Source organism: Micrasema longulum, unplaced genomic scaffold, assembly GCF_059751315.1.
Source record: "Micrasema longulum isolate JH-2025_06_02 unplaced genomic scaffold, ASM5975131v1 h1tg001339l, whole genome shotgun sequence".
Taxonomy (NCBI): Eukaryota; Metazoa; Arthropoda; class Insecta; order Trichoptera; family Brachycentridae; genus Micrasema; species Micrasema longulum.
This window is the reverse complement of record NW_028278525.1, coordinates 142,594-170,592: the sequence shown is the minus strand read 5'-3', so window position 1 is coordinate 170,592 and position 27,999 is coordinate 142,594. Positions and strand designations below refer to the sequence as shown.

Sequence of the window (27,999 nt, the reverse complement as noted above, 5' to 3'; positions counted from 1 at the left end):
AGTTATGTTGATAAAAAAATAAGCTATAGTTGAAAAGTTTTAATGTTTAATGTTGTAAATTGGAGCTGCTAAAATGGGAAATACAGAGAGTGATGTAACCAGTGGTGTCAAAAACCAAGCCGGAACTTCTACACAGCAGCTCTATAAGTTTGTGGACCTAAAAGGTAATAATTTAATCAAGTATTTATATTGAATGTCGGCCTTGTGGTGTGGTCAGAACATTTGCCTACCATGCAAGAGGTCTCGGGTTGGATTCCTGATACGGTTGATGTGAAATGTTTTTTTTATTATTATATATGTTTTACAATAAGAGATAAAACAGAAAATTTAAAACATAAATAATTATTATATAGCAATGAAATACATATTGACAGTAAAAATAGTAAACAAAAATCCCACAAAGGCATGGCCTGTTCGTGGGTATACAAGAAATGTTTAAGATTTTTGCTCCTATAATAAATAAGAGACAGGTATAATATTTTTGTGTAATATAAGGAAGAGAAAAAAAAATTCTGTTCAAGGTTAGAAGGTACTTTTTTATTTTATAGTAATTAAAAAAGATAATAAAAAAAAAATAAGATAATTAAAATATTCCTTATTTATTTAAGGGCAACAAAATATATCATAGAAAAAAAGAGTTAATATCTTTAGTTTGAATCCAGGATAGTGCGTTTTTTTAAAAGAAGGAAAATTTTGAAAGCTTGGGATCAATGAAATATTATCAGTAAAAGGGGAATTAAAAAAAATTAGGCCTATAAAATATGCATGTCTCTGTGCTAGCCTCGTTTTACAATGTATTTCTAGCACACGATTCCTTCTTTGACTTGATCTATTTGAATTATTTTAAAATACATTTTGGTTCTTAAAAATACATTTTAAACATTGAAAACAAAAAAAAATGAAAAAAATTTAAAAAATTCAACAATTGAAAATTTTGCTGCGGGTCTATTCGTATGTCTCCAATAACAACAATTGCAGTATCATCTGCAAACTGATAGCACAGTGAGTGTTGTATGACATTTGCCATAGAGTTACAGTATATCAGGTATTCTAGGGGACCAATTACTGACCCCTGGGCGACTCCCGTTTTTACTTGTACTTTTTAAATTTGTATTTTCAGTACCTTAATACATTGGTTCATTCATTATAAAGCTTACATTTCTTCAAAATCAATGGACATGATCATAAACTGGATACGAAAATCGAAATGTCATTTCACCAAATTCTGGATTTGCATCCGTCTGCCTCTGAGGTACAGATTTAAATGTAATTGTTCGGGTAAAGGTTTAATGGTTCAATGTCAACCTCTAAAATAAATGAAGGTAGGCTTCGTTTCGTAATATGTATTTATTTTTAAATTAATTTCAATTGAATTATCCAGGTGGTGGTTTGCTGGTGGACATGATGAAGAGGGCAGTGCAGAGTAAACACTACGCCGAAATAGACCACGCCATCAAAACGAAGGTGGAGCCCTTTCTCTACAATAAAGGGAAGGGGCGGGTCATACCAATATCGCAGCTCGTCTTGCTCAGAAATAAGGAGAGACCGCGCCACAAGCAGGTATCAGTCAAAATACATTTGTGAGTTATGTTGTGTCCATCCGTACAGTTCATAATACTCTCTTCAATGCGTGCCTCATGTCTGAGGATGGTGATTACGCCTGACTCCAGGCATGGCTCGTCTGTGGACAGTCTCCCTCGGTCTTGTGCTCTTCTATAATACTAGACACTCCAATAAGGATCTGATTCTACAGATAGGTGTTAATATTTTTTTGGCTCAAGGGCAGCAAAACTATATAGGTCCGAGGATATATAACCTTATTCCAGATTCATGGAAGTGTAATGGGATTGCTAGGCTGAGGAGGATGTTGACGGCATTTTTAATTTGTATTGGTCGTAGGGAGTCAGATAAATTGTTGTCCGATGTAGAAGGACGTAAGCTGATTTCTTGTTTTACTGTAACGACTTAGGATTTAGCATATAGAGATTTTGGTATTATTTATGTTTTCATTGTATATTTATTAATTAATTTTAAGAATAAAACGTTTTGTAATATAAATAATATCGATGTACATAAATGTATTATAAACATAAACACGTAGTGTTTAAAACTGTCTGAATATTTGTTAATTATCTCTGTTTATTGAGTTAGTCTTCTTTGTTTATTCTGAATTGTAAAAATATTTCAAAAAAAGTAAATTGTTAAGTGTCCTCGGCACGGGTAACCCCACCCCAGTGAGGTCACATTATTTTTTTATTAATTATAGTTTGTAAGAAAAAAATATGAATAAATAAAAAAAAAATATGCATGGGGTCTGCAGTCTCATCTCTGGACCATTTAACAATAATGAATAAATGCTACCAAAAGTTTCATAATCTCTACGGTCACTTAACACGGCGAACGTGCGACAGCGAGCAATGTGCGAGACTGACTGAAGTGAAGTACGTCAGTTACAGCGTTGGCACCTTGTCATTTCGAAATGCCTCTTTAACATTTTTCCTTCAAATCCGCGAGGAATTCCGTCGTTTTAAAAATCCCGTTAAATACGAAATTTTCCCGCTTTAAGAGCACTCCAATCCGCCAGATATGACGGAAAATCCGTCAAGATGGCATCGCTGGTCAGTTAGTGACAGTGCGTGCGGGTCGTGACTCTTTTTACTAAGGGGGTCCTTGAAAATTGTGCTTGATTTTCCAGGGGTCCGTGGCTGAAAAAGGTTAGGAAACCCAGTCCATCCCAAAACACAAAATAGACTGGAGATACTAGTAAACGTGTTTGCCTACTATTTTTGAAGTCCCGGGTTTGATTCCTGGCAGGGTGGATGTAAATTATTTATTAAATTTTTCATCTTACTTTATTTTTGATAGCTACCACCTTTGAGGGCAATGGAGAGCCCACAAGAAGAGTTTGACATAGAAAAAGATTGGCCAGAAGTATCGGCTGCAGATTATGCAAAGAATCCTTCCGCGTATAGAGAAATCTGTTGGGATCTAAAGGTACGCTTTTTTTTCATGTGAATAACCTGTCAAAAGAGCTGAAATTAATTAATTTACTGGTAATATACTAATTTTATTTTATTTTAATTAGAAAACATTTTTCTACTTTTTTATTCTTAGTGGTGGAGGTCAGTGCTATGCAAGCTCTTGGCGTCACTGCAACCTGTGAAGATCTATTGTGACAGGTCCCCGTAAATAGTTATCGCCCTCAAAGCCCAGGTCTATAAAGAGCCTGGCTACTGTGTGGAAGGCGAGAGTTAACATTTTACTAAATCTCCCCCTCCAAGCCCAGATCCGTAAAGTATCGGGCTATTAGGTAGGGGGAGAGCTCTTTAACATCCTCAGGTTTAACAAGTGGTCCCCCGAGGATGAGGCTTCTTTTATTGCAAAGCATCACACTCACATATAATGTGTATAAGTGTTTCCTCTTCTGCACTGCAGAACCTACATCTAGAAGTTTCGGAAAGGTTCATTCTAGCAAGGTGTTTGTTCAATCTGCAGTGCCCTTCAGAAAACATACAGTCATACATAATAAGTTATAAAAACACAGATGTTTTTAACATAAAAAGACCAACTATGTTTTCATAAATTTTCCTTCATATTTATATCGCTATTAGAATATATGTATAGCTCAATTTCAGCTGTCAGTAGGAAGATGTATTCTACATGCTACCTATTCTTATTCTTGGTAATGGAAACCAGCTCCTGACGCCACAGTAACCTGCGTAAATTGTATTGTGACGGCTCTCCCTAAATAATAATTGCCTCCAATTACTGCCTAAACCTTGAAGAGCTGGGCTATTGAATGGGGGGCGAGTGCTCTCGTCTCCATTTCTAAACCTCTTCCTCATAGACCAAGTACTCAATAATGGTCCACCGAAGATGCAGCTACTTTTGAGATGTAAAGAATTACAGGCCACAGCCTCCAGCTGGAGAAAATCAGATTCAATCGTGACCGTGAATTCACGGAAACGTTCCTTGAGCAATAGGGTTGTTGATGGTTGGAATAAGCTGCCACAAGAGCTGGTCTCAACGTGTAGTCTCAATAAGCTAAAAATGTACTAGATTTGTTTTTGGAAAAAAATTGGAATCTACATTGGAAAAACTAAAAGAAACTTTAATATTAGAGTAAAAGAACACCTTAAATGCCTAAATATTAATATTTTTTCTTAATTCGCAAACCATCTGATAGAAAATAATCATAATTTCAATAAAGACACCGGATTAAAAGTACTCGTACTTCATGTTGAAAAAAAATATTGAAATTAGACTATTAAAAAATCTTAGAAATTAAAAAAGCAATTCATAATGAGAAAAAATGCATAAATACCCAAATAAACAATATGTCTCTTAGTTCACTCCTGTCTAGTTTCGAAGGTATCCATATCACATTACCATCATTTCAAGAAAAAAATACTTGATTTATTTGTTTCATTGGCAGCATACTGACAAGATAAAATAATATAGGAAAAAAATTATTAGTTAAGTGAACCTCGATAAAGAAGCTTGTATAGTTTTAAAACCGGTCAGTCGAAAAAAATTAGTGCTTTAAAACAAAGTTGTTTTAAAATTATTTTTGTTTTTTTGTATTTTTTCGCCAGCTAATACAATATTTCACCAGATACATTTGATAATCAATCGAATAAAAAAAAAGACTTTAAATGCTCGTCTTATTGCTTTGCAATCGCGATTGGAATCTTCCCCTTCAGGGAGGGTTACCTTTCTTTTTTTTCCTTCAATCCGTCAGCGCTTAGAATCTTCTTAGGTTATCCTCGATCACTGGACTACGCAGTTTTTATCAGGTCATGGTAAATTTAATCAAAAATGATTTGTTTTTAATATTGTTGACTCCCCTTCGTGCTGCTGCGGATATCCTAACCAATCTTCTGAACACATCATGTGGTCTTGTCCCTTTTCCCTTCTCTATAATTACCGAATAGAGCTTCTCGCTACTATCCGTGGCCCTGTTATAGGTCCTGTCGGATATACAGATCTGGTGGCTTCAAAAAAGAATTTCAGGGCTTTTAAAAAGTTTTGTAATCCTTTCGGCGAATTGATCATGTCCAATCAATTCAATCCCACTCAAAAACGAATTCACTTCCCTCTCTTCTCAATCCAATGAAGTACATATTATGTACTTCTGGATTACTTTCTTTCAGCACAAAAAGCTAAGGCTACCAGATTTCAGAGATCTCCTTCGGGCAGATTTTTTCGTTTGACAACGAGCAAATTTTCCGCGTATGTGGGCACCGCCAAGGAGACTTATGTCCTCAGACTTATGTGTGCGGTATGTGGTGGGCAAGATATATATATTTAATACTTCTAACTGTGAATCCAAGCATTAGGAAACTTTATGTTCAATTTTCTGCTTGAATTTCCAATACTTTTCTGATTCTCAGGAAAGAGGAGCCGTTGGAGAGACCATTCTTCATCTATGTCTATTGAACGCTACATCTCTTAATGCAGATTTGGCTAAACGGCTTCTCAAGTTCTACCCCAAGCTAATAAATGACGTTTACATGAATGACGAGTTTTACGGTAAGATTTTCTTCTTAATTTTTTTTTAAAAAAAAAAAGCTCTTTTACTATGTATCCATATATCGCTCTGCATTGGTAAAGTAAATGCAACGTATCTAAATCATCTGAAATAGGAGGGCGAGGTGATCAATCTTACGCTTCAGGTGCCAGTCCATGGTCAATGTAAAACAAACAAACGAACAAACTATGCACACAAATTGTCCAGATCTTGTCTTGATGTCATTTCATGTTTCTAAAAGTACAGTTGTTTTTCCATTTTGTCTCGTCGTCCATCTTTCAAAAAGGCGTATCTCGAATTCGTTCATTTTTGAGACGACATTATGAGAATTTGTTTGGAAATTTTTTGCCTTTAAAATAAAAATTTATACTGTACTTTCCTAACTTTTTATTATTATTTTAAGACTGTATGATGCTTATTTACTCCATAAATATAAATTAATTTTTATTCAAATATTCAAATTCCGACAAAAAACGAGATTTATTTATTTGGTTTACAAACAATGAAAAAATGATACATAATACACATAAATATTGAAACAATAAAAAAAAAATAGACACTAGTTATTTTTCATCAATTACATGTCAACACTAACTAAATACATATTTATATAAAATGAGCAAAATAAATTAATAAATTATTGTAAAAATTAAAATAAAATGAGGAAGATCAGTGTTTTTTTAATATTTTTTATTTGTCAATAGACTATCAAACTGAGTCTTTTTTTTTTAATTTTTACATATAGTATTATCAGCGCTACGATATTTTAAAGTTTTGTATTTCTGAAATAACTCCGCGTGTAACGTCAGAGGTTCACTTCCGCTTATTCTCATTCAGTTCTTCCCATTGGTCCAGAAGCGACAAGCAGACTGGAAATCTTCCATAGCTCTCAGATCATAGGTTGATTCACATGAACCAGTGACGTCATTCAAAGTAGTGCGTTTTTATTATTTTTTCCGTACATTTTCAAGAAACTTTGCGCTACAATTTAATGTTCTAATTTTTACCGCGCGTAAGAAAACATTTTTTGCATCCAATTTCCCGTAGGGCTGAATATCCTTATTGCAAAAATTGTACGAATTAATAGTAAAATAAACATGAATAAAAAACGTATTTAAATAAAATTAACAATTATCATTTTTTTTGTTTTTTTTAAATCATTCATTAATATAAAACTAATAAAAACAATTCATAAAATTCTAATAAAAACAATAAACAAAATATGCATAGAAACAAAACCAGCAATGTAATCCATCAAAATTAAATGTACAAAATAATATATCAATATATAAACGCATTTTGTATACGCTTCTTAAACCTAAACAATCCAGCGTCTAAAGATACGCCTTTTTGAAAGATGGACGACAATATCTTAATTTTAGTTTACCTATTTAAACAGACAATGGTCCGTTTTCGTTAATTAATAATAAATCAATAAATAAAACCACCCTTTATACCCAGTATAAGTAGTCCCTGGTCCTGAAGCGGAAGACTGATCATCTTACCTCCATGTAGCAAAAATGATCAAGGTAGGCTGGGGTCGGTGAATGAATGGCAAAATCGTATGGTTTCCTGATTTTGCGTGCGTTTTACCAGACTACAGCCTTAAAGACACTGTATAAATACTTAAAATTTCTTTATTATCTAGGTGAAAGTGTCTTGCACATAGCAATAGTGAATGAGGACCCGTCGATGGTAAAATTCCTTTTAGACGTCGGAGCAGATTACCACGAAAGGTGTTTCGGGTGCTTTATGAGTCCTGAAGATCAAAAGGCTTCTCGTCAGGACTCACAAGAGCATGAATGGGTCAACGTGCAGCACATCACCAACTATGAAGGGTAAACATCGCAAATAATAAGTCAAACATTGATATTAAACATTGGGCGAGAGAGGATCTTAAATATTGAAGTTTTCATAGAACCCAAATATCCCATATCGATAGGGAACTAAAATAAAATACCTACATCGTTTGGAGAAAACTGCATTTTTTTTACAGGACCTCGACTCACATGTTTTATACGTGTATGATTCATATCATTAATTGTAGTGCTTTCACACTTATAGATTACGCAGACAGGGTATAGTCTAAGCTTATAACCGAGTTACACAGTTTAAACCCGCGCTGTGCCAGCGGGTACCCAGCAAGACATCGGACCTTCCCGGATCGGATTTTAAATTATTTCTCGAATTTATTAATTAGACGTAACTGTAAAAAATACAACTAACTCAGTATTGGTGTAGTGCACGTTGCATTTATACAGAAAATTTCTTCATAAAGTTGATTATTTGGGATAGTTGCTGAATGTGCATCTCGAGTCTTGGGTGGTTTATGCCATATACATAGAATTAAGAATAGTCCAGAAACCGCATACGCACATCAAACAGAAGGCGACTCAACTACTCATAAATGAGTAGGTTTACGTTTTGACCCATTAGTTTCTTTGTAGACGTCGCTCAGTACGCTACTCCTGATTTGAATTCAACTATGCCGTATTGTGTCCCTTTAAATCACGTGTAATTAGCATATAAATGTGTATATAAAAAATGGATTACTTAAAAATTGAATTATTTTTCCATCTGTCAGATTGTCGAAGAAACAAAATGGAGATTTCGTTAGTGTTGCCAGGGTAGTAAATTTTTTTACCCTACTTTGCTCATCTAATGAGAGAATTAATGAAAATTGGATCTCGGATTAAATAACTCTATTGTGGACATTTGACCGATATTATCTTCAAAACATCAAATATTATTTAACATGATATAAAAATTTCCGTTTTATGTAAAATTAAATTTGTTTTATATTTTAAGTTTAAAGTTCATTAATTCAATTACTCTTATTAAATGACCCTTTACTTATCTACTCTGTTGTGTCAATCAATATTTCCGCGTGCACTATAAAATTTTAGAGAAATTAACAGATTGCTTTTTTTTTACCATACATTTGTGTTATGATTTTTTTTCCCATCAAGCAACATTACTCTGCGATATCACGAATGCGCGCGGCGAAAGTCGGGCATAGTAGGAGAATTATTGGACACAGTCCGATGTATTCAAATATGATTCTACGCTCCTTCTGGCCTATTCTTAATTCTATGTCTATGTATATGTACCGCATGTAATGTATATGATTGTGTATGTTTCATATGTGCGTTCATGTGTGTGTGCGTGGATGGCTCGGGGTGTGCATTCGGTATTTTTATTTTACATGGAAAACGCAAATGCTGACATTTATTAATTTCTCACTTGAGTTTCTTATTTATTCTTTTTTTTTCACATTTAATGTTTACATCTTTTGCATAATTTATGAAAACTTATTTGGTCTTTTTATGTTAGAAAACCGTCATTTTTAATACTTACTATGTATGACTGGATGTTTCCTGAATAAAATAAAATAAAATATGGCAAATACCTGGCTCCAATGTTAAGGTATTTTTAAAACATATCACTTGACACTTTGAGCACCGGCCGAATACACATAAAATTTACCCTGTGCCCCACCCATTTTTGTGAAATTTCATGCTTTTTGAAGGGTTTCTTAAAAGTGACATAATTATGAAAATACTTGGTAAAATCAATTGAAACTTTATTGATTTATTTGAAATAAGTAATTTTTGTATGGTAATTTTGCCAACATTCGCCTTTATGGAGAGCCGCATTGCGCATTGCAATGTTCGCACATATACAGGGCCTCACTCCTTTTTTTGTGCTTTGTATCCCGGGTCCGTGGAAACAAGTAATTATAATAACCATGCGTTGTATCCCAGTCCCGTGTTTTCACGTGGTTTATCAGCAGCAAAAAAGTACTAATAAAAGTCACTAGATGTCAATAAAATGCACTTTTTTAGACAGCTGGTAAACCACGTAAAAACACAGGACCGGGACACAACGCATGGTTATATAATTACGTGTTTACACGGCTCCGGGATATAAAGTGTTTTAATTAAAGACCCGACTTATAAGTAATGTATCAATCTATCATACCTACACAATGGTTTATGACACCTTGATATAAAAGTTTTCTTAAATCAAATAAAAAGTAATCAAACTCTTACTTATTTCTACCCAAACTTGTACAGTCCATTGAGATCCTTATTTTTATAGGGAAACAATTAATTGTTTCTGTATATAATTATATTTTTTGGTATTTTCTTCTTTCCGATCGCATCTATGGAAGTCGATTTTGTACGTAAATGAAGAGAACGTATACTTTTAAAATAGCTAAAATTACGTTATTAAAGTTTGTAAAAAGCTTTTTACTTCAATTTTAGATGTTAGCGATAAATTTCTTTTTTAACAACCTCAAAAAAGGTATTCTAGAAGGAGAAAAAAATAACAATATAGAATCAGATTACTTAAACAATTAAAGATGTAACAAATTACAACAGGGACGGAGGACATTTTAGAGAAGGAAATATGTAAGTCTAGGCATTTACAGGGCTTATGAACTGTTATTGGCTGGTTTAAGTGGCCACTTAAACCAGCCAATACACACACAAAAAAGCGGTTGATGGAAGCCCTGGTATTCTCCGTTTTCTTATATGGGGCTGAAACGTGGACAATGCGTGTCTACGAGAGGAAGAGGATCGATGCATTCGAGGTGTGGTGTTGGAGAAGGCTGACGCGAGTGCCTTGGACAGCCAGAAGGACGAATGCATCGATACTGGAAGAGCTCCATATTACAACTCGTCTATCAGTGGTGTGTTTGAGAAGGATACTGTCTTTCTTTGGACATATTGCTAGACGTGAGCCAGACAATCTAGAAAAGGCAATAATGTCTGGCCGAGTTGAAGGTAGGAGAAGCCGGGTAGAATCCCACATAGATGGACTGACCAAATAAAGGTGGCTACGGGGCTAAAATTTGATGAGTCAGTACGTCGGGCTGAGGACAGACTGGAGTGGAACAGACTAATTAGAAGTGTTCATGGTGATCACGATCCTCACCATTGAGGGACCGACTTGGAAGAAGAAGTGCCCCTTTACACACTGTGTTACATTCACCATTTTGCCTATGTTTAAATATCCATATTTCTTCAATTCTTTCATCTGTTGATTTTACTTTAGTTAAAAACTTTATTGTTGTGAAGAAATTCATCTGATTAAATTATTTCACATATTAGGCAACGCCTGAAAACAATTTTCCAATTTTTAAACTCGTTTGGGACCAGTTGGTTTTATTACAATATTTTTGAATTGATTATCATTAATTGTTAATCTTAATTACTCCCTAGGGGGTGAAATCCAGTATTTTTTCTACTAACATTTGGATAAACTCAAAATATTGTAATAAAAAATGTCGTTATAATACACATTGATTCGTTTGCTCGATGAACTACTAATCCTATCAATCCTAAATTTTGATTTGTTTCTACAGAATCCCTTAAGGTTTTAGTGTAGAGTAAGAGATATAATATAATATGTAGAGAAAAAACGAATAAATAAATTATCGAATTTTTTACCAAAAATAAAGCATATTTGGCTTATTTCTTAATTGAAATATGGAAAGCGATTGTTTCTTAATTTAAATTATTAACTTAAATTCTAAAAGTTTTTGTTACAGAACTAGGGTATCGATATACAGAATAGGTCCAATAACAACACTATGTCTGTATATTATACAAATAATGCATTTAATTAATGAAAAAATGCATATGAATTAATTAATTTTAGATATGTATATTGGGGAGAGTACCCTTTGAGTTTTGCAGCGTGCCTCGGACAGGAAGAATGCTACCGGTTTCTTCTTGCCAGAGGAGCTAATCCGGATAATCAGGATACTAATGGAAATACCGTGCTTCATATGCTGGTTATTTACGAAAAAATGGTAAATCACAACAGCCATTATTTGACACATACCGTACACAAATAAAAAACTTTTAAAAACCAGTTTTTTCTGTTTAGGTTCACTTCAGGGCCCCGATTACAGTGGGAAGTTAACATTTATCTTCAATTTTATCTACAAAGTTTTCCCTATGAAAAGCAGAATATGCATGCATTTTTTTTCTAAACATGTTCAATTATATGTTACCGGCGAAGATTCTTTAAATGTTCATGCAAATACACTCATTTTTAAATTTTAAATTAAATTTTATTTTTGCACCACAACAGGCCAGGAGGCCCAATTACAGTGGTGAATTACATCACAGAACACCCAGGCTTGAGAAAATTCACATATTTTTTTTGTGTTCTCACCGGGAATCGAACCCGGAACCTTCCGTCTATGAGTCAAGCGTCTTGACCACTACACCACGGAGGCCGCCGATTTTCGTACACAAATCTCCATTTTTCTTTTTAGACAGTCGAAGATAACTTTAATGTTAGTAAATATTAGTATATAACCACTTACCGACTTTTTTAGTCTACCGGTTTTGAGATGTACCAGTCTCTTCGTCAGAACACTAACTACACCAACATGCAAATACTTAAATACACCTCCACCTTCACTATCACTGTTTATACACAGGGTGTTCATTAAACCCTGTCACATCTGAAACCACTTAACAGTATGAGCAAGAAGACATATTGGCACATTGAAATAAATTTTGAGAACGTTTAAAATGTTAAAAAATAAAATATCAAAAAAAGCAAATGGTGGGAGGGGGGAGTCTGACACACCCCTGACCGCGTGGCCACGCCCCCCTCGCTTCTCCCCTGCAGAAGTAAGCAGCCATTTGTATTTTTAAATTTTTTTTTTTTTTAATTTTGTTCTAATTTTTTTTTAAATATGCTAATAAGTCTTCTTGCCCATACTGATCATCGTGGTTTCGGATGTGACGGGGTTTAAAGAACACCCTGTATAGTTTTTCCAAAAATGCATAAATCACATGCAGATTTATAAAGATGCGAACTCCACCAAGTCTAAACATGCACTAAGCTTAGTTAAAAAATATTGAATATTATATTAAAGAATTGGTAGGGAGTTGAGTTGAGTTGATAAGTCTGTAAACTTCCCATTGTAATCGGGGCTCGGGAAGACATTGTACATATGTAGATAGGCTTTGTACATACATAAAATATTTTGTGTTTTTTTAATGACGAACTTAGCCCTACGGGAAATTGAATACAAAAATGTTTTCTTGCGCGCGGTAAAAACTAGAGCATTCAATTGTACGCCAAAGTTTCTTGAAACTGTACGATAAAAAAAATAAAAACTAATTACTTTGAACGATGTCACTAGTTTATATGAATCAACCAATGATAAGAGTGCCGTGAAAGATATCCGGTTTACTAACCGTCAACGGACCGATCAGCAGAACTGACCGAGAATAAGCGGAAGAGAACCTCTGACGTCACATGCGGGATAATTTCAGAAATACAAAACTTCATAGAGCTGATAATACGATACATATATATATATATATATATATATATATATATATAGTGGGCATACAAGAGAAATTGACCCAGTGACAAAATCAATAATGTACAGGGGAGCCATTTTAGTGTTTTTCGAGAGTTCTTTTGCTTGCTTGCTTCTCAAAGATCAGATTTTTCAAGTAGGTGGTAGGTAATTATAAATTATATGTACGGTACTTTCAACTTTAATGTAAAGTATAAACGTATTTTAAAAACATTATCACTTTTAAATAAATAAAAAAAATAATAAATCTAGTCAATTTTGCCTGTAAAATTTGTCATGAAATTTTGCAGATAATCATTTTTGTTTCGTTCATTGAGGGAGGTAGTATTTTATTTTATTTTACAACAATAAATTATGTTTTTGGGATTTTAAAATATTTTTAAAGGTTAAATAAACACAGAAATACAAAATAAATGAAAAAGAACAAACAATCAAGAAGTGTTACATAATAATCTAAATAATAAATTTAATTAAATACCTTTTTTAAAAAAAAAACACATCTGTCAAATACAAAACGTACACTAACTTATCAACTACTATAGTCCTTAAAATGTAGCTTGAATAGAATGACAGCTGTCTAACTAATTTCATTGGTGATGGGAAATTACTGATCACTGATCACTGATCAAATCGATTTTATCAGTTATTTCATGCAATCATGAAACTCAGTTTCCGAAAATTGATATAAAAACGCAAAAACAAGCCTATTATAGTGTGTTTAACACAATTATTCACCAAAAAATGAGACCTTTATACTTTTTTCATGAACAACATCAAATGAATTATTTTTTTATTCGATCAATTTACATTAATCAATTTGTCCCATCTCTAAAGTTTTTGCAAATGATGTAACCTTGTAAGAACGTCGTTAATAATTATGTTTATTTTGGTTTTCTTTTCGTTTTAAAGCTGATTTTATATATGAATGTTGATTTATGTTTCAAGCATTATATTTAAAAAAAAAATTAACACGCCAGATACAAACGATTTTTCGTGTGTCAATATAAACAACTCCTTTGACGTTACTACAAAGTTATGTCGTCACTTTTTCTGACAACTGTCATCCTAATCATGTTACATTTTAAGGACTATAATTATAAACATAAATACGTAGTGTTTAAAACTGTCTGAACATTTTGTTAATTATCTCTGTTTATTAAGTCTTTGTTTATTCTCAAATGTAAAAATATATAAAAAAGGTATATTGTTAAGTGTCCTCTGGGTCGCATTATTTTTATAATTAATCATAGTTTATAATGGAAAAAAATATGAATAAATAGTTTTAAATATTATATTTGCGTATATTTTTATTTAAAACAATTATTAAATTGTGTTCATGAGCAATCTTTCTTTTCAGGCAATGTTTGATATGGCATATGAACTCGGGTCGGCACTTCATGTACGAAACATGTTGAACCTTACTCCATTAACTTTGGCAGCCAAATTGGCCAAAATAGAAATGTTCTTCCACATCATGAATATAGAAAGGGAAATCTACTGGCAAATCGGCAGCATCACATGTGCCGCTTACCCGCTGTCACAGATCGACACCATTGACGTCGAAACGGGGAATATTAAGAAAGATTCAGCTCTTAATTTGGTGGTTTTTGGGGTAGGCATACTTATTTACAACTTTAAATATCAGATATAACAACAAAAAAAAAACATATTTGGTTGCATAACTAACTAGGGTTGTAGTATATAGAGCTATTTTGTTAATAAATTATTATTTTCTACGTAGTTATCTTTTATAGACAAACAAACAGTCATAACGATTTTTTGTCGTGATAGAAATACATTTAAGTTGTTTCTATTCACTCATATCAAACACCCCTATACACACCCATATACACTCACACACATATTCACATATCTACCAAAACCACACTCCACTTTTTTACACACGCATCCTCGCACAAAAAAACTCGCACACATGCACTTCAATGAATTAATATCTAACTGAACTGGATTTTTATAATTGTATTTATGTGGAAAACTGGTTTGGCTTTATTTTTTGTTTTTTTTATAATATTGTGAATGTTTTTTTGTATTGCCATTGTTTTTCTGAATAAACATAAATAAAAAATAAAAATAAATAAATAGAAGGTTCGATTGGTAAAACTTATTACGTTCGATGTTTAAACATGGGCAAGTGGTGAATGTTACACAGTGTGTAAAGTGACCACTTAAACCAGCCAATGATCGGTTATACGCCCTATAAATGCATATTCCCTTCTCAATAATGTTTTGCTTCTCTGTTGCAATTAATTTAAATATGAATAACTCCCTGGGGAGGAAATCCAGCCAGTCTGCAAACATTTGGACATACTCAAACATTGTTGAATTAACTACCCGGTAAAAGAAGAAGTCGGGCTCGTGGTGTAATGGTCAGCGCGTTAACCTGCCATGCAAGAGGTCTCGGGTTCGATTCCCGACATGGTTTATGTCAAATATTTATTTGAATGGGTGTTTTCACACTAGAATATTTCATAGTCCCTGGACTAGTACCTGAAGCGTAAGACTGATCACCTTACCTTTATGTGACAAAAATGATCAAGATACGCTGCGATTGGTGTACCAATGCAGTGCCCTGTGCACCATTAGGTGTGGAAAGGGAAAGATGATGAGAGATGATGAAAAGAAGAAGTATGAAAAATTGGAAAATTGTTTTCAGGCGTTGCCTAGTAGGTGATTTGGTTCAGCCGGATGAATCTTACCCACATAATAAAGGTTTCAGCTCCTTTACTTCACAAAAGTCAACAGATGGAAGAGTTGAGGAAATGTGAATGTTTAAACATGGGCAGAATGGTGAATGTTACACAGTGTGAAAAGTGGCCTCTTAAACCAGACAACGACGGGTCATAAGCCCTATAAATGCCTAGACTTCCATATTCCCTTCTCAATAATGTTTTCCCTCTCTTTTGCAATGAATTTAAATATGAATTCCTCCCTAGGGAAGAAATCCAGCCAATCTGCAAACATTTGGACATACTCGAACATTGTTGAATACTAATATACGTTATGAAAATCAACAAAACGTGAATACAATCCTCTTTTTAAACCATGTTGCTTTCAGGACAAAGACGAACATTTGGAATTGATGGATGGTGTCTTAGTGGACCTTTTAAAGACTAAATGGAATGCATTTGTTAAGCGGAGATTTTACAGACAGTTTTTCCTCTTCGCCTTTTACTTTCTAATATCTCTCGTTTGCTTCACGTTGCGTCCGGGACCCCCTGAAAAAATTGCCGCCCCTCCATCAAACTCAACCAACAGTACAACGAACAGCACGAACACGGCCAAAACACCGATAGATAATTCGATATTTTTAAATTTCACCAATTCATCTCTCTTCGATGTGTCGGCAGAAGATGATTCTAACATGTCGACGATTATCCCAGAAGTTATATTGAGACCGAAAGCCAGCCTTTTGATGCAGATCCTATCGGGAAAAACGGCCAAGTGTGGGGAGCTTAATGACTCAAATAACCAATCGGCGCCATGTCAAAATATAAGAAGTAATAGTGGAAGTTCGAACAAAGATTATCCACCCAAAGGTAGGTCTATCATTAATAGAAAAGATTTGGGAAGAATAACACCGTCTTATTTACGTTTTTATGACCTTCATCCCTGCCCTTAGCGGTACCGATAAGGGCAGGTATGAAGGTCATAAAAAAGTTAATAAGATATTGTTTGAAATTGAATATTACAACTTGAATTACCTTCTCTTTTTGAAAAAAGAGAATACAATTCTATTAAAAAAGGTTTCAACTAAAATATTTCAATAAATATATTTTTTTAAAGTATTACCGAAGGCATAATTTCATGTAGAAATAAAGGAAAATGTCATAAAAACGTATGTGGTTGAAAATGCTTGTATTTCTTTTCAAAAACAAAAAAAATAAATTTGGCTACGGCCATTTTTATGTTTAATTTACTATCTTCAAATTATTACACAAAATTTTAGTTCAATACTTAGTCTTTATTGAAATCCCAGATACCTAAGTTTAGTCTAAATTTTAAATGGCGTAATCTGTCGGTCTAAAAGTAATTATATTTTAGTTACATAAAACTGTCAGGTATAATTTTTAATAAAAAAACCTTTGAAAATTATTGTTTTTATCTAATTTATGTGTTTTCTTTATTTTATTATTGCGCGATTGAAAAAAAACATTCGTTTTAAAATGGCAAAATCGTATGATTTCCCCATTTTGAGTTCATTTTACCAGACTACAGCCTTAAACATAATAAAATAAATAAAACAACTGTGTATTTAACCACTTTTTTTTTCTACCGACCGGTTTCAAAGCTATACGAGTACTTTATCAAAGTATGCTTAACTCTTGAATTCTATCCTATTTTATTTTATCCGTGTGCTGCCAATGGAGCTAATAAATCAAGTCTTGTCTTGAAATTATGGTAACGTGACTCAAACTAAACAGGAGTGAACTAAAGGAAATATAGTTTATTTTGTTATTTTTTTCTTTGTCTTATTATGAATCGCTTTTTCAATTAAAAAATTGCTGTAATAATAATAGATATAATGAAAACTTAACTGATAAAATATTAAGCTAAAAGCACAAACGCAAACTTATTCATAAATATTTATATTCTACTTATACAATAAATAAAGGAAACCCACCTAAACAACGGAGGCGTTTTTGTTTTAATTTTACGGACCATTAACAAATTTAATATAATTTGATTTACTGTCATATAATTCTGAATTCTCTATCCTTACATCTGTTTTGTATAAATACATTTAATTTCATAATAAAGATACCAGTCTCGAAGATGTCGCGAATGCGATGAAACCGGTCACTGGATATTCCAAATTTGTGGATTAAAAAGTATCACTCGACTTATTTCCATAATAAATTACAATGAACTTCCATCAATAATTTTCACTTACAAACTTAAATGTTATAGTTGTAGTGATTACCATGCGATTTCATGGTATTAAAAGAAAAATTAAAAATATACATAGTGCAATAAAAACAAAATACTGCAAAAAAAAGTTTAAAAAAAATGATTATTTTTATTAAGTAATATATTTTAATAGTGATTATTTTTATTGCAGAACTTCCTAAGTCCAGTAACTCTACAGAAAGTGAAGTTGAAGAATGGTGGGACGATCTAACAGAGGAGTGCCGGCTAATGCAGTTAGATTCAACTGAAGCCAAAGTAATTTACTTATGACAAATGGTTTCTACTACATTACTAAAAGAGCTTTCCTTTCATTGAACTTACATTTCAAACTCATGAGTCTGTGCCAGAGCGGATGAGGAATACATAGTGTTTTTAACTTGATTGCTACTCTTAAGAAAACAGATTAGAGATCTGGATTAGATTAGACTCTGGATTCGATTCCTGGCAAGATCGGTATGAAATATTAATTTAAAATGTGTTTTACACTGCAATATTTTAAAGTCTTCGGATTGGCACCCGAGTCATAAGACTAACCGTAACCTAATATTTATACAACAAATGGTCTGAAACACACTCCATTTGTAGAGTTTTTTTCCAAATGGACTATTTCTAAAATATGGAAAATTGAGTTTTATATCACATCATATAGATTTGAGGAAACAAAGCATGTTAATATATTTACTTCCACCAAAACACACTAATTGTGGGTGATTTTGTAGTTTAAAAATCAGTTCATTTTCCAAAAGAACATTTTCCTATATGGACATTAAAAAAATATTTCCAAAAACTGACCATTTCAGTCATTTTTAAGAAAAACTAAAAACATTTTAGTTTTCAAAATATTTATCTGTGTATTTAGTGGACCGGCCTAATTTTTTCAGGAAATAAATTTACTCGTCATACTTTCTTGAATGTATTTATATCTTATTATTTTTTACTTCAAACAGTCGATAGTCAAAAATATTGATTCCTGAATGGTTTAAATGCGGAAATAGTTGGTTTAAGAAAAAAAAAACCTACATTTGGTTTACCAACGCACTGCCCTACGCACCATTAATGGATAAATTTTTAAACCTATATTACAGATAAGAATATCTGCAGAGATAGCTTTGTGGATCGGCGCCATACTCTACATTATCGCTGCTCTCCGAGAAGCCCGGTTTCTAGGCTACAAGATGTTTGTCGAGAACCTGATGACAGCTCCATCCAGAGTCATGTTTCTATTCTCCTGCCTCTTGATGCTGATTCTTCCAGTTCTACGGTTGGCTTGTCTCGATGAGGTGGAAGACCATGTAGCCGTGGTCATCATGCTGACTACGGCACCATATTTTCTATTCTACTGCAGGTCTGTGGCAACCAAATTGTGTAAACTGCGTTTTTTGGGTGTTTTTCTTATTGAGGTATGTGTCTTTTATACAACACATAGATATGGGGCATAATTGGGGTGGGAAAGAAAGGATTTGGAAGGAAGTTAAGATTGAGAAAAAATCTTTGTTGTATTTTTTTCTTGCAATTGGCAGAAATCAAACCCGCGTACCAGTTTCAAAGTTGACCGTTTAACCAACTGCGCTACGGGGCCTGTCCTTCGAGTCTGTAATCTTAAATATAGTGAAGAGTGACCAAACGCCATTGGTTAAAGAAACGATTGAGATTTACAAACATCCCAACACTCTTACTGCAATCAAATCAGCTATCCTATTCATCGAATGGCTATCCTCTCAATTCTCCTCTTTTTAATGTATTTATCTACTCATCTTTACTTTATTTCCCTTTTCTCTTTCTTTTTTTAGAATAATTTATAATGACATGTTTAGTGTAATAGTTATGATTTTGTTTTATGTTATTTTCTAAAATGCTTTATGTACTTTTAACTGTATATTGTAAGAGCCCTCTGGACGTTTATTAAATAAATAAATATGGATAAAAAAGCTGATTTGAATAGCTTTTTTTTAATGAATAGCAAATACTTTAATTATAATTTTCTCATTTTTATTGACAAAAAAATTGTGTTCTAGAACTTATTTTTTATTTTTTGATACCTATCATATTCTTTCGGTAGCCTATATTAAAATTTAAAATAAAATGTATACCCACACACAAGGACATGCCTATGTGGGATTTTTTTGTGTTTATGTAATAGTTTTTTTTTTGTATTTGTAACTTATGTATACCTATTATAAAATGCAATAAAAAAATATAATAAAAAATATATATAAATATATAAACAGGGTGTTTATTAAACCCTGTCACATCCGAAACCACAATGATCAGTATGAGCAAGAAGACATATTTGCATAGTAAAATGTTTTTTTAGAACGAATAAAATTTAAAAAAATAAAATATCAAAAAAAGCAAATGGTTGCTTACTTCTGCAGGGGAGAAACGAGGAGGGGGAGGGGGAGTCTGATACTGCGCCGCGCTCCTCTCACGTCTCCCCTGCAATAGTAAGCAACCATTTGGTTTTTTAAATATTTTATTTTCGAAAATTTTCTTTGTTCTAAATATTTTTTTAATATGCTAATATGTCTTCTTGCCCAAACTGATCATCGTGGTTTCGGGTTTAAAGAACACCTGTATATATGGATCAAAAAGAGTCAGGCTCGCTCGACCAATAAGTGTTTGGCAAGCGATTTGAATAATTTGAAAATGGAGTGAATCTTTAATTTCTCCGACTAACACCCCTTCCGCAAACCCCCCCGCCACTCCCCTACAAAAAAATTGAGATAAAAAATGTATTTGACCAATGAAGCGAAACGTTCCGGACGCGGACAAGGGAAGCGGCTGGTTAGGGTAGGGGGGGGGTTTGTGGAAGGGATGCTAATCCGATAAATTAAGGATTTACTCAATTTTGAAATTATAAAAAAAATCACAAAATAGAAAAGTTTTACCTACCATTAAAACTTATATTATGTGCCCAGCCTTATTTGAAACCAGGGCAATTTCTGCCTGTTGAGACTAATGAAGTTTTCTATGAAAAACATAAACACATAAAATCCACAGACAAAAAATTTGTGGATTTTCTGCTAGGGTGACCCAAATGTAATGAAGTGGTGCCAATGGAAGAACATAAAAGTGACACAAAGTAGGAACTTAGCGGCGCTATCTCTCAATATGGTTTCAAATAACGGCATGGGATACATAATAGCGTTTTTGGAAAAAATTTACCATGAGGAATATTCCTCTGAACTTTCGCGGTCTGGCCCTGAAACACGCGTATGCAATGTATGTCAATTTTAAAGTAATATAAAAAAAGTTTATTGTATTGTATTAATTGATACTTTGTTAATGTTGTCGAACTTCATTTTTATTCTCTTTTGGTTTCAGGGGATTTAAAACTGTGGGGCCTTTCGTCGTGATGATTTACCGCATGGTTATGGGAGACCTACTTAGATTTGTGTGTATTTATTTAGTGTTCGTCATGGGATTCTCTCAAGGTAAGTAAATAAATCTTATAGCACCCGCTTTAATCCCCATACCTATCCTACTCTTACAACATAGTTAGGTATCAACAACTCCTCTAACACGCGCAGTAGGTTTGCATACACTCAGGGGTGGGCTGCCAATTTTTTAACAATGGGCTCGCGGGGGGAGGTGGTTGGGAGGGGGGTTCATGAGATGGGTTGGAGGGGGAAGGGGGAGGTGTATCATTTTGTTCTAACTATCCAAAACACTAATACATAATAATTAAAAATTCTTAATATGCACATCAAATGACAAAATATAGATATGACTTGTTTTTTTATGGTATAAAATTCTTTAATTCAACAAATCAAATATTTAATATTACTTGTAAATGTACTTACCTATCTCAGATTTCAAGAGAGAAGTGTTTCAAGATTGGCGCAGAAATTTCATGTTGATTAAAAATGTTTTACTATATTAGGACAAAAAAATATCAATAACACCAAACACACATCACAGCGTTTTGAAATATAATTATAATCCATATTTATATATTGTATAACACATACGAACACAAATTGATTATAAATTATCGTGGAGCAAGACGGATAATCGTTCGAAGAATCGCAAAATGTCGGAATATTATTTTTCATAGCTAAATAAAATGTGCAATAACTAAAAACGCAGGCAAAAAAATTCAAATTTTTGGTTAACATTTGTGAATGAGGAAGTTCAGTGTCTATTTCAATTTGTTTAATTTGTTAATAGACTATTAAACTAACCCAAAAAGATTATATTTTATTTTAATATATCGTATTATCAGCGCTGTGATTTTTTAAGTTTTGTATTTCTGAAATAGCTCCACGTGTGGCGTCAGAGGTTCTTCTGTCAGTTCTTCCAATTGGTTCTTTAACGGTAAGCGAACCAGAGACGTCGTTCAAAATAGTGCGTTTTTATTAAAATATTTTTTTCATACATTTTCAGGAAACTGCCGTACAATTTAATGCTCTAATTTTTCTCGCAAGAAAAGATTTTTTTGTATCCAATATCCCGTAGGGCTGAAGTTCCTCACTTAACAATGTTAATAAACTACCTACTGAATTAAAATTCGTTTAACAATGAGCAATTTTTCCTTGTATGTGGGCAGCACCAAGGAGTAAACAATGAATACAGCTGAAAATTTTAACAGACTTCAGGGGCATGTATACCAACATAATAAAATAAAAAAATGACAATCAGACTCTCCAAACCCGCAAAATTTAAAAATTCCCGATATTTTCTGAACACACCTCGTATGTGGTGGACAAACTTCTACCCGCTGCACATATTTTTGTGGTAAGGAATGACATAACAAAGAGACAATTTTTCTTTCAGCTTACTATATAATATTTCTATCGTTTGACAATCCAAACACGCCCGAGGGAATAGATGACTCCATAACCAACCCAATGCCGAGCCCGATGGAGAGCATTATGGCAATGTTTCTGATGTCCCTTACATCCTTTGGAGACTATTATGGTGCCTTTGAGAGAACCGACCACGAAATCGAGGCTAAAGTTAGTAACATTTACCAAAAATAAACATCACTTAGTGTCCATATCCAGGTGGATAAATATTCATGTATTTATTTTTACAATCTTTCTTCATTTACACATCAGCTCCTATGTGGAGCATGTGGACATCACCAGACGCCTTCAGGAGACGCTATCGCCAGTCAGAACTCTCGCCTCCTCCCACGTCAATCCCGCATCCTTTAGTCCCTCCGAATAAAGCCGAAAGATCGTCATCGACGGCCTTCCAGGACGGCGGGAGCCCGCAGGTGTAAAGAAGAGGCCACGTGTGTTTAAGTTCTCCTGAGCCATGGTCAGCACATCCAAGCCAGGTCCACCACCGTATTCTCAAGACGCTTGCTATATGAACACTTGCTAATGTATCCCTATCTCTATGAGGCCAAGAGCCCTGTGTTGAGTTGGGATACAACAAAATAGAAAGTGGAAGCATGCATATTATTAAAGAATACTACAAATAAAAAATATTACATAAACATAAATTTCAATAAACATCTGGACAACTCGCTTAATAGTACCATATATAAATATATGCAATGTCTAGCAGCAGTCTCCTTTCCTTAGACAAAACCCATACTTGTGCACTTCTCCTGAAAATGGCCGTCGTTTTAAATAATTTAATATGTTCATACAGGACATTAAATACTCATGGGGCCACAAAAGATAAGATAAGATAGGCGGCCTCCGTGGTGTAGTGGTCAAGACGCTTGACTCACGTACGGAAGGTTCCGGGTTCGAATCCCGGTGAGAACACAAAAATTAAAATGTGATTTTTCTCAAGCCTGGTTGTTCTGTAATGTAATTCACTACTGTAATTGGGCCTCCTGGCCTGTTGTGGTGCAAAAAAAATGAAATGAAAAAAAAAAAAAAGAAATAAATTTCTCTGAGCGAAAGTCGTACGTGTTTTCGGTATTACATTACGTATTACAGTTCAAATTACAGGAAAACCTCGTACGAGCATTCTGCTGGTATTTGTTATTGTAGCTACATGACTAGAAATATGTCAATGACTCTTTTTTTTAAAACTTGTCTAATATCCAGCACCTTCATAAATTGAAACAATGTCTCAGATGGGATAGTTGAGGGACATCGTAGCATCACTCTAAGAATATTTTTTTATACATTTATTAGAGAGTTCATGATAGACGGCGTGCAACCTCCCCAGCCCACTATACCATAGGTAGCTACTGACTGGAAAATAGCAAAATACACAGTTCTGACAGTGCCAATGTCCAGGATGTTTTGAGTGAGCAGAATACATGACACATTTCTCTTAATCTGGAAACCAGTGATTGGACCTCTACCTCCCATCCCAATTATATAGTAGGAGAAGATATTGTGTCCCTATAACAAACAGTCAGCAACAAAAGTGTCCCAGTGTGTTACTCAAATAAGATTTACTTCAAACCTTCAACTAAGGTCCAATCGGAAGTGAAATATTAAAAAAAAAAAAGAATGTTATTTGTGCCCATAGGAGTGGATCTTATGAGAAAAAAGTGTCCACGAACGTGTTAACACACGGCACAATATCCCATAAACAACTAACAATCAAACAAACCACCACGCCATTTACCCGTGGGAGTAGGGAGAGAGGATGAAGTTCATGCACTCCAGAAATATGCACTGGATTTGTCATCTGATTTCATTTTTAAGAGTTAACATATTTTCGTATTGTGTTAAACAAAACATGTGTTTGTGTGTCATCGATCTATGGATATCGTACCCACAAATATTAAAATACCACTGTCAAACTTATTATACAGTTCACTTTCCTATGTGTATTCGGGTTTTTTGTTTTTGTTTTGTTTGTATTACAACATTCTTCCTTTCTGAAGCGTGGTCGCAAATTGGAACTAACACTATTCCTTCATTGTCATGCTGGGAAATTAGAAAAGGGTGATTGTACTGACCATGTGCATTTGATTGATCACAAATTGACAATACTGCAGTGAGGGGTACAAGGTCAATAAAGAGTGCGAACAACACACGGTGCAAACCTGTATCTGAACAGCTATAAAAAAATCTAAGAATTTTAATAAAATGTCCACAATTAATAAGATATGTACATTAAATTTCCAGTTGATGTTTGTTATCTACATGGTGATAGTGGCCATTTTACTCGTCAACATGCTGATCGCCATGATGGGTAACACGTACCAGAAGATTGCCGAAACCCGCAACGAGTGGCAGAGGCAGTGGGCTCGCATAGTGCTGGTCGTGGAGAGAGGAGTGGCTCCAGCCGAGAGGCTGAAGAACCTGCTGAACTACTCGCAGCCCATGTCCGATGGAAGGCGGGCCCTGGTGCTGAGACTTAATCAATCGGTAAGACAGTACTTTCAATATTTTAATTAATCCCACTTCACCTGTTTATCTGAGAGAGCTCTTCCAATCACAGCACGGGCTATCTCTTCGTTCTAGTAATGAGAGACCTTTTCAATACCCATTCGTCGCTCTAACTATTTTGCCTCTTCTTTCACAGTAGTAGCTGCTCGATTGTGGAATAATCTACCCACTAATGCAAAGACGCCCTTCTTTATTCACAGTGTAGATATTGAGTTAATTTCTGTTTCCAAAAAATATGCGCATTACATGTTTTATTTTATAATTGAAATATTCTAATATGCCTACAATATGCTCATATACCACTGGTTTTCTCAAATTAAACAGTTAGGGCAGGTAGGTGGAAATATGCCCGCCCTTATGTATATAAATGTAAACTGTATGTGATAAAGTGTTTAAATAAATTAAAATAATTACTTCCTTATTTTAAGTACACCGGTACATTTTTTACCTCTGTATCTTTTTATCTTAAGAATTCTATACATACCTCTGCATGGAATACCAGATGGACAGCGTCCACCAAGGAGACCCTCAAAACGTCGAAGAGATAGCTTGAGTTCAGCATCATAAGAGGATAATCCTGTAATAACAGATTCTTAAGTCTACAGAAAGTTGAAGAAGAAAGAAGACCTTTTTACCTTTGAACTTTTTCCAAGTTGAGAGAGTTGCAGTTGTACAAAAGCTTGAAGCTAACGATGCATATTCCAGTTGTGATCGGACCAGAGAACAATATAATAATTTTATTGAAACGATGCTGCTAAAATTAATATTTTACGGATAATGAAGGACAATTTGTATAAACATATTAATTTTGATGGATTACATTGCTGGTTTTGTTTCAATGCATATTTTGTTTATTGTTTTATTAGAATTTTATGAATTGTTTTTATTAGTTTTATATTAATGAATGATTTTTTTAAATAATTTAATTTTGATAATTTTTATTGTTAATTTTATTTAAATACGTATTTTATGCATGTTTATTTTATTATTAATTCGTACAATTTTAGCTACTTTATTTCAATTTTTATAATAATTTAAGTTCAATTTAATAATTTATTTTGCTCATTTTATTTAATATGTATTTGGTTAGTGTTTATATATAATTGATGAAAAATAAGTAGTGTCTATTTTTTTTTTATTGTTTCAATATTTATGAGTATTATGTATTATTTTTTCATTGTTTGTAAACCAAATAAATAAGTTACAACAGATATATTTGACTGAAATATTTGGAGGTACGAAAAATATTATTGCCATCTGTATTTGTCTCCATTTTAGTAACTGAAATAAAAATAATAAAAAAATTGAAAAATGTACACTTTAAAAATTGCTTTTGTATTGATCTGCAGGAGGAAGACAAAGAAGAAATGAAAGAGATTCTGGAAATGAAAAGAACCCACGAAAGAATGGTGAAGAAACGTCAATTAGGAGCTGACAAAATAGCGCCGAGCCCACTAAAAACACTGTTTTAGTATGCTATGGACTACCTGGCCACAAACAATGCAGTTCAACAACGCCAGGCCGTCCAGGTTAACAAATGCACCACGTGAACTTAACCGGCTTCCGCCAAATGAGAGCGCCCAGACGTTTTTCGATCATCGCCGTTTGCTCACATGTTCACAACATCGTAACAGACATTTAATTCATTTTGTAGAATCATCAATTTTTGTGCGTGGCTAAATTCACTTCCAGTATTGTCCACATTTATCTTAACTCTATATGTTTCAAATTGTCAAAGTCATTAATATTTTAGTTTATAATAAATACAATTTAATATGTTACTGAATCTTTTAACTTCAATTAATACGCGACCTTTAAAACAAAATTCCTAAAAAGTCTACCTAATGATATTATTTTTTTACGCATCACATCAGCAACGTAATACAACACGAAAAAAAATCACTAAAACACAAAAAAGCATAGATTGTTGATTGTACTTCAATTGTTAATTTATTTTAAAGCTTTATATCACTGACAAAGAATAGACCGTGAGTGCTTGGCCATAGTGGCGAGCGTTTTGGGGCGCGGCGTGGGCGCGGTAAAAGTTTCACTTTCAGTCAAATTAAAGCAAGTTTTCAGTCACTTTGTAAAGCGCTCTTGAGGTACATAACAAAAATGTCGCTTTATAAGTTATCCACAATAGAAAAGGCAATAAAATGAAATAAGGAAGTTCAGTGGTTTTTTTTATATTTATTATTATTTTTTTTTAAAGAAATATTTGCGTTCTTATCATTTACCCAAATATTTCATTTTGAAGGCCATTTTCAACGAGTTGTATTTGTTAATAGACTATCGAACTAAGCCAAAAGATTTTAAAATTACTCCACCTGTGATGTCACAAGTTCTCCTCGGTGAGCTCTGCAGATTGGTACACGGGAAATCTATCACAACACTATCATCGGTTGATTCGGAAGAACTAGTGACGTTGTTCAGAGTAGTTCATGATTAAAATAATTTTTATTAATTTTTTCATACAATGCTCTAATTTTTACCGTGTGTAAGAAAACATTTTTACATCCAATTTCCCGTAGCGCTGAACTTCCTCATTGTTATTATCACGAGGGATGAATAAAATACATTCTGCTAGTTCATGGTTTATTTTATCATATTTTACTATACCCCTACAAATTTCATATTATGATTGTTTCAAACATGTAATTTTGACTGAAGAATCACACATATTTTTTCATTCTTGGAATGTATTAAATTTATTCAAGAAAAATATAGTTTTTTTTTGCAACATGCAATATACAAGACTGGTTCTTGCAGCCCAACCATGGTTAAATTTAGTTGAGGCCAGTTAATCTGAAATGGTTCGACTTGATAAGACTCCCCCGAAGGATTTTAAAAATATTTCGGTCTCTTAGATT

General features: G+C 33.6%; 1 protein-coding gene across 1 annotated transcript; it reads left to right on the top strand.

The window, feature by feature from the left end:
• On the top strand, positions 1–26,689 carry nan (transient receptor potential cation channel subfamily V member nanchung). The gene is made up of 14 exons (XM_088235166.1): positions 1–164; positions 1,382–1,560; positions 2,866–2,994; positions 5,394–5,532; positions 7,179–7,368; positions 11,198–11,351; positions 14,245–14,499; positions 15,964–16,444; positions 17,968–18,071; positions 18,902–19,161; positions 21,141–21,250; positions 22,593–22,774; positions 24,866–25,108; positions 26,479–26,689. Exons 1-14 carry the CDS (start codon positions 74–76, stop codon positions 26,599–26,601), a joined length of 2,640 nt encoding a protein of 879 aa, XP_088091292.1. The 5' UTR covers positions 1–73; the 3' UTR covers positions 26,602–26,689.
• Positions 26,690–27,999: the final 1,310 nt, after the last annotated feature.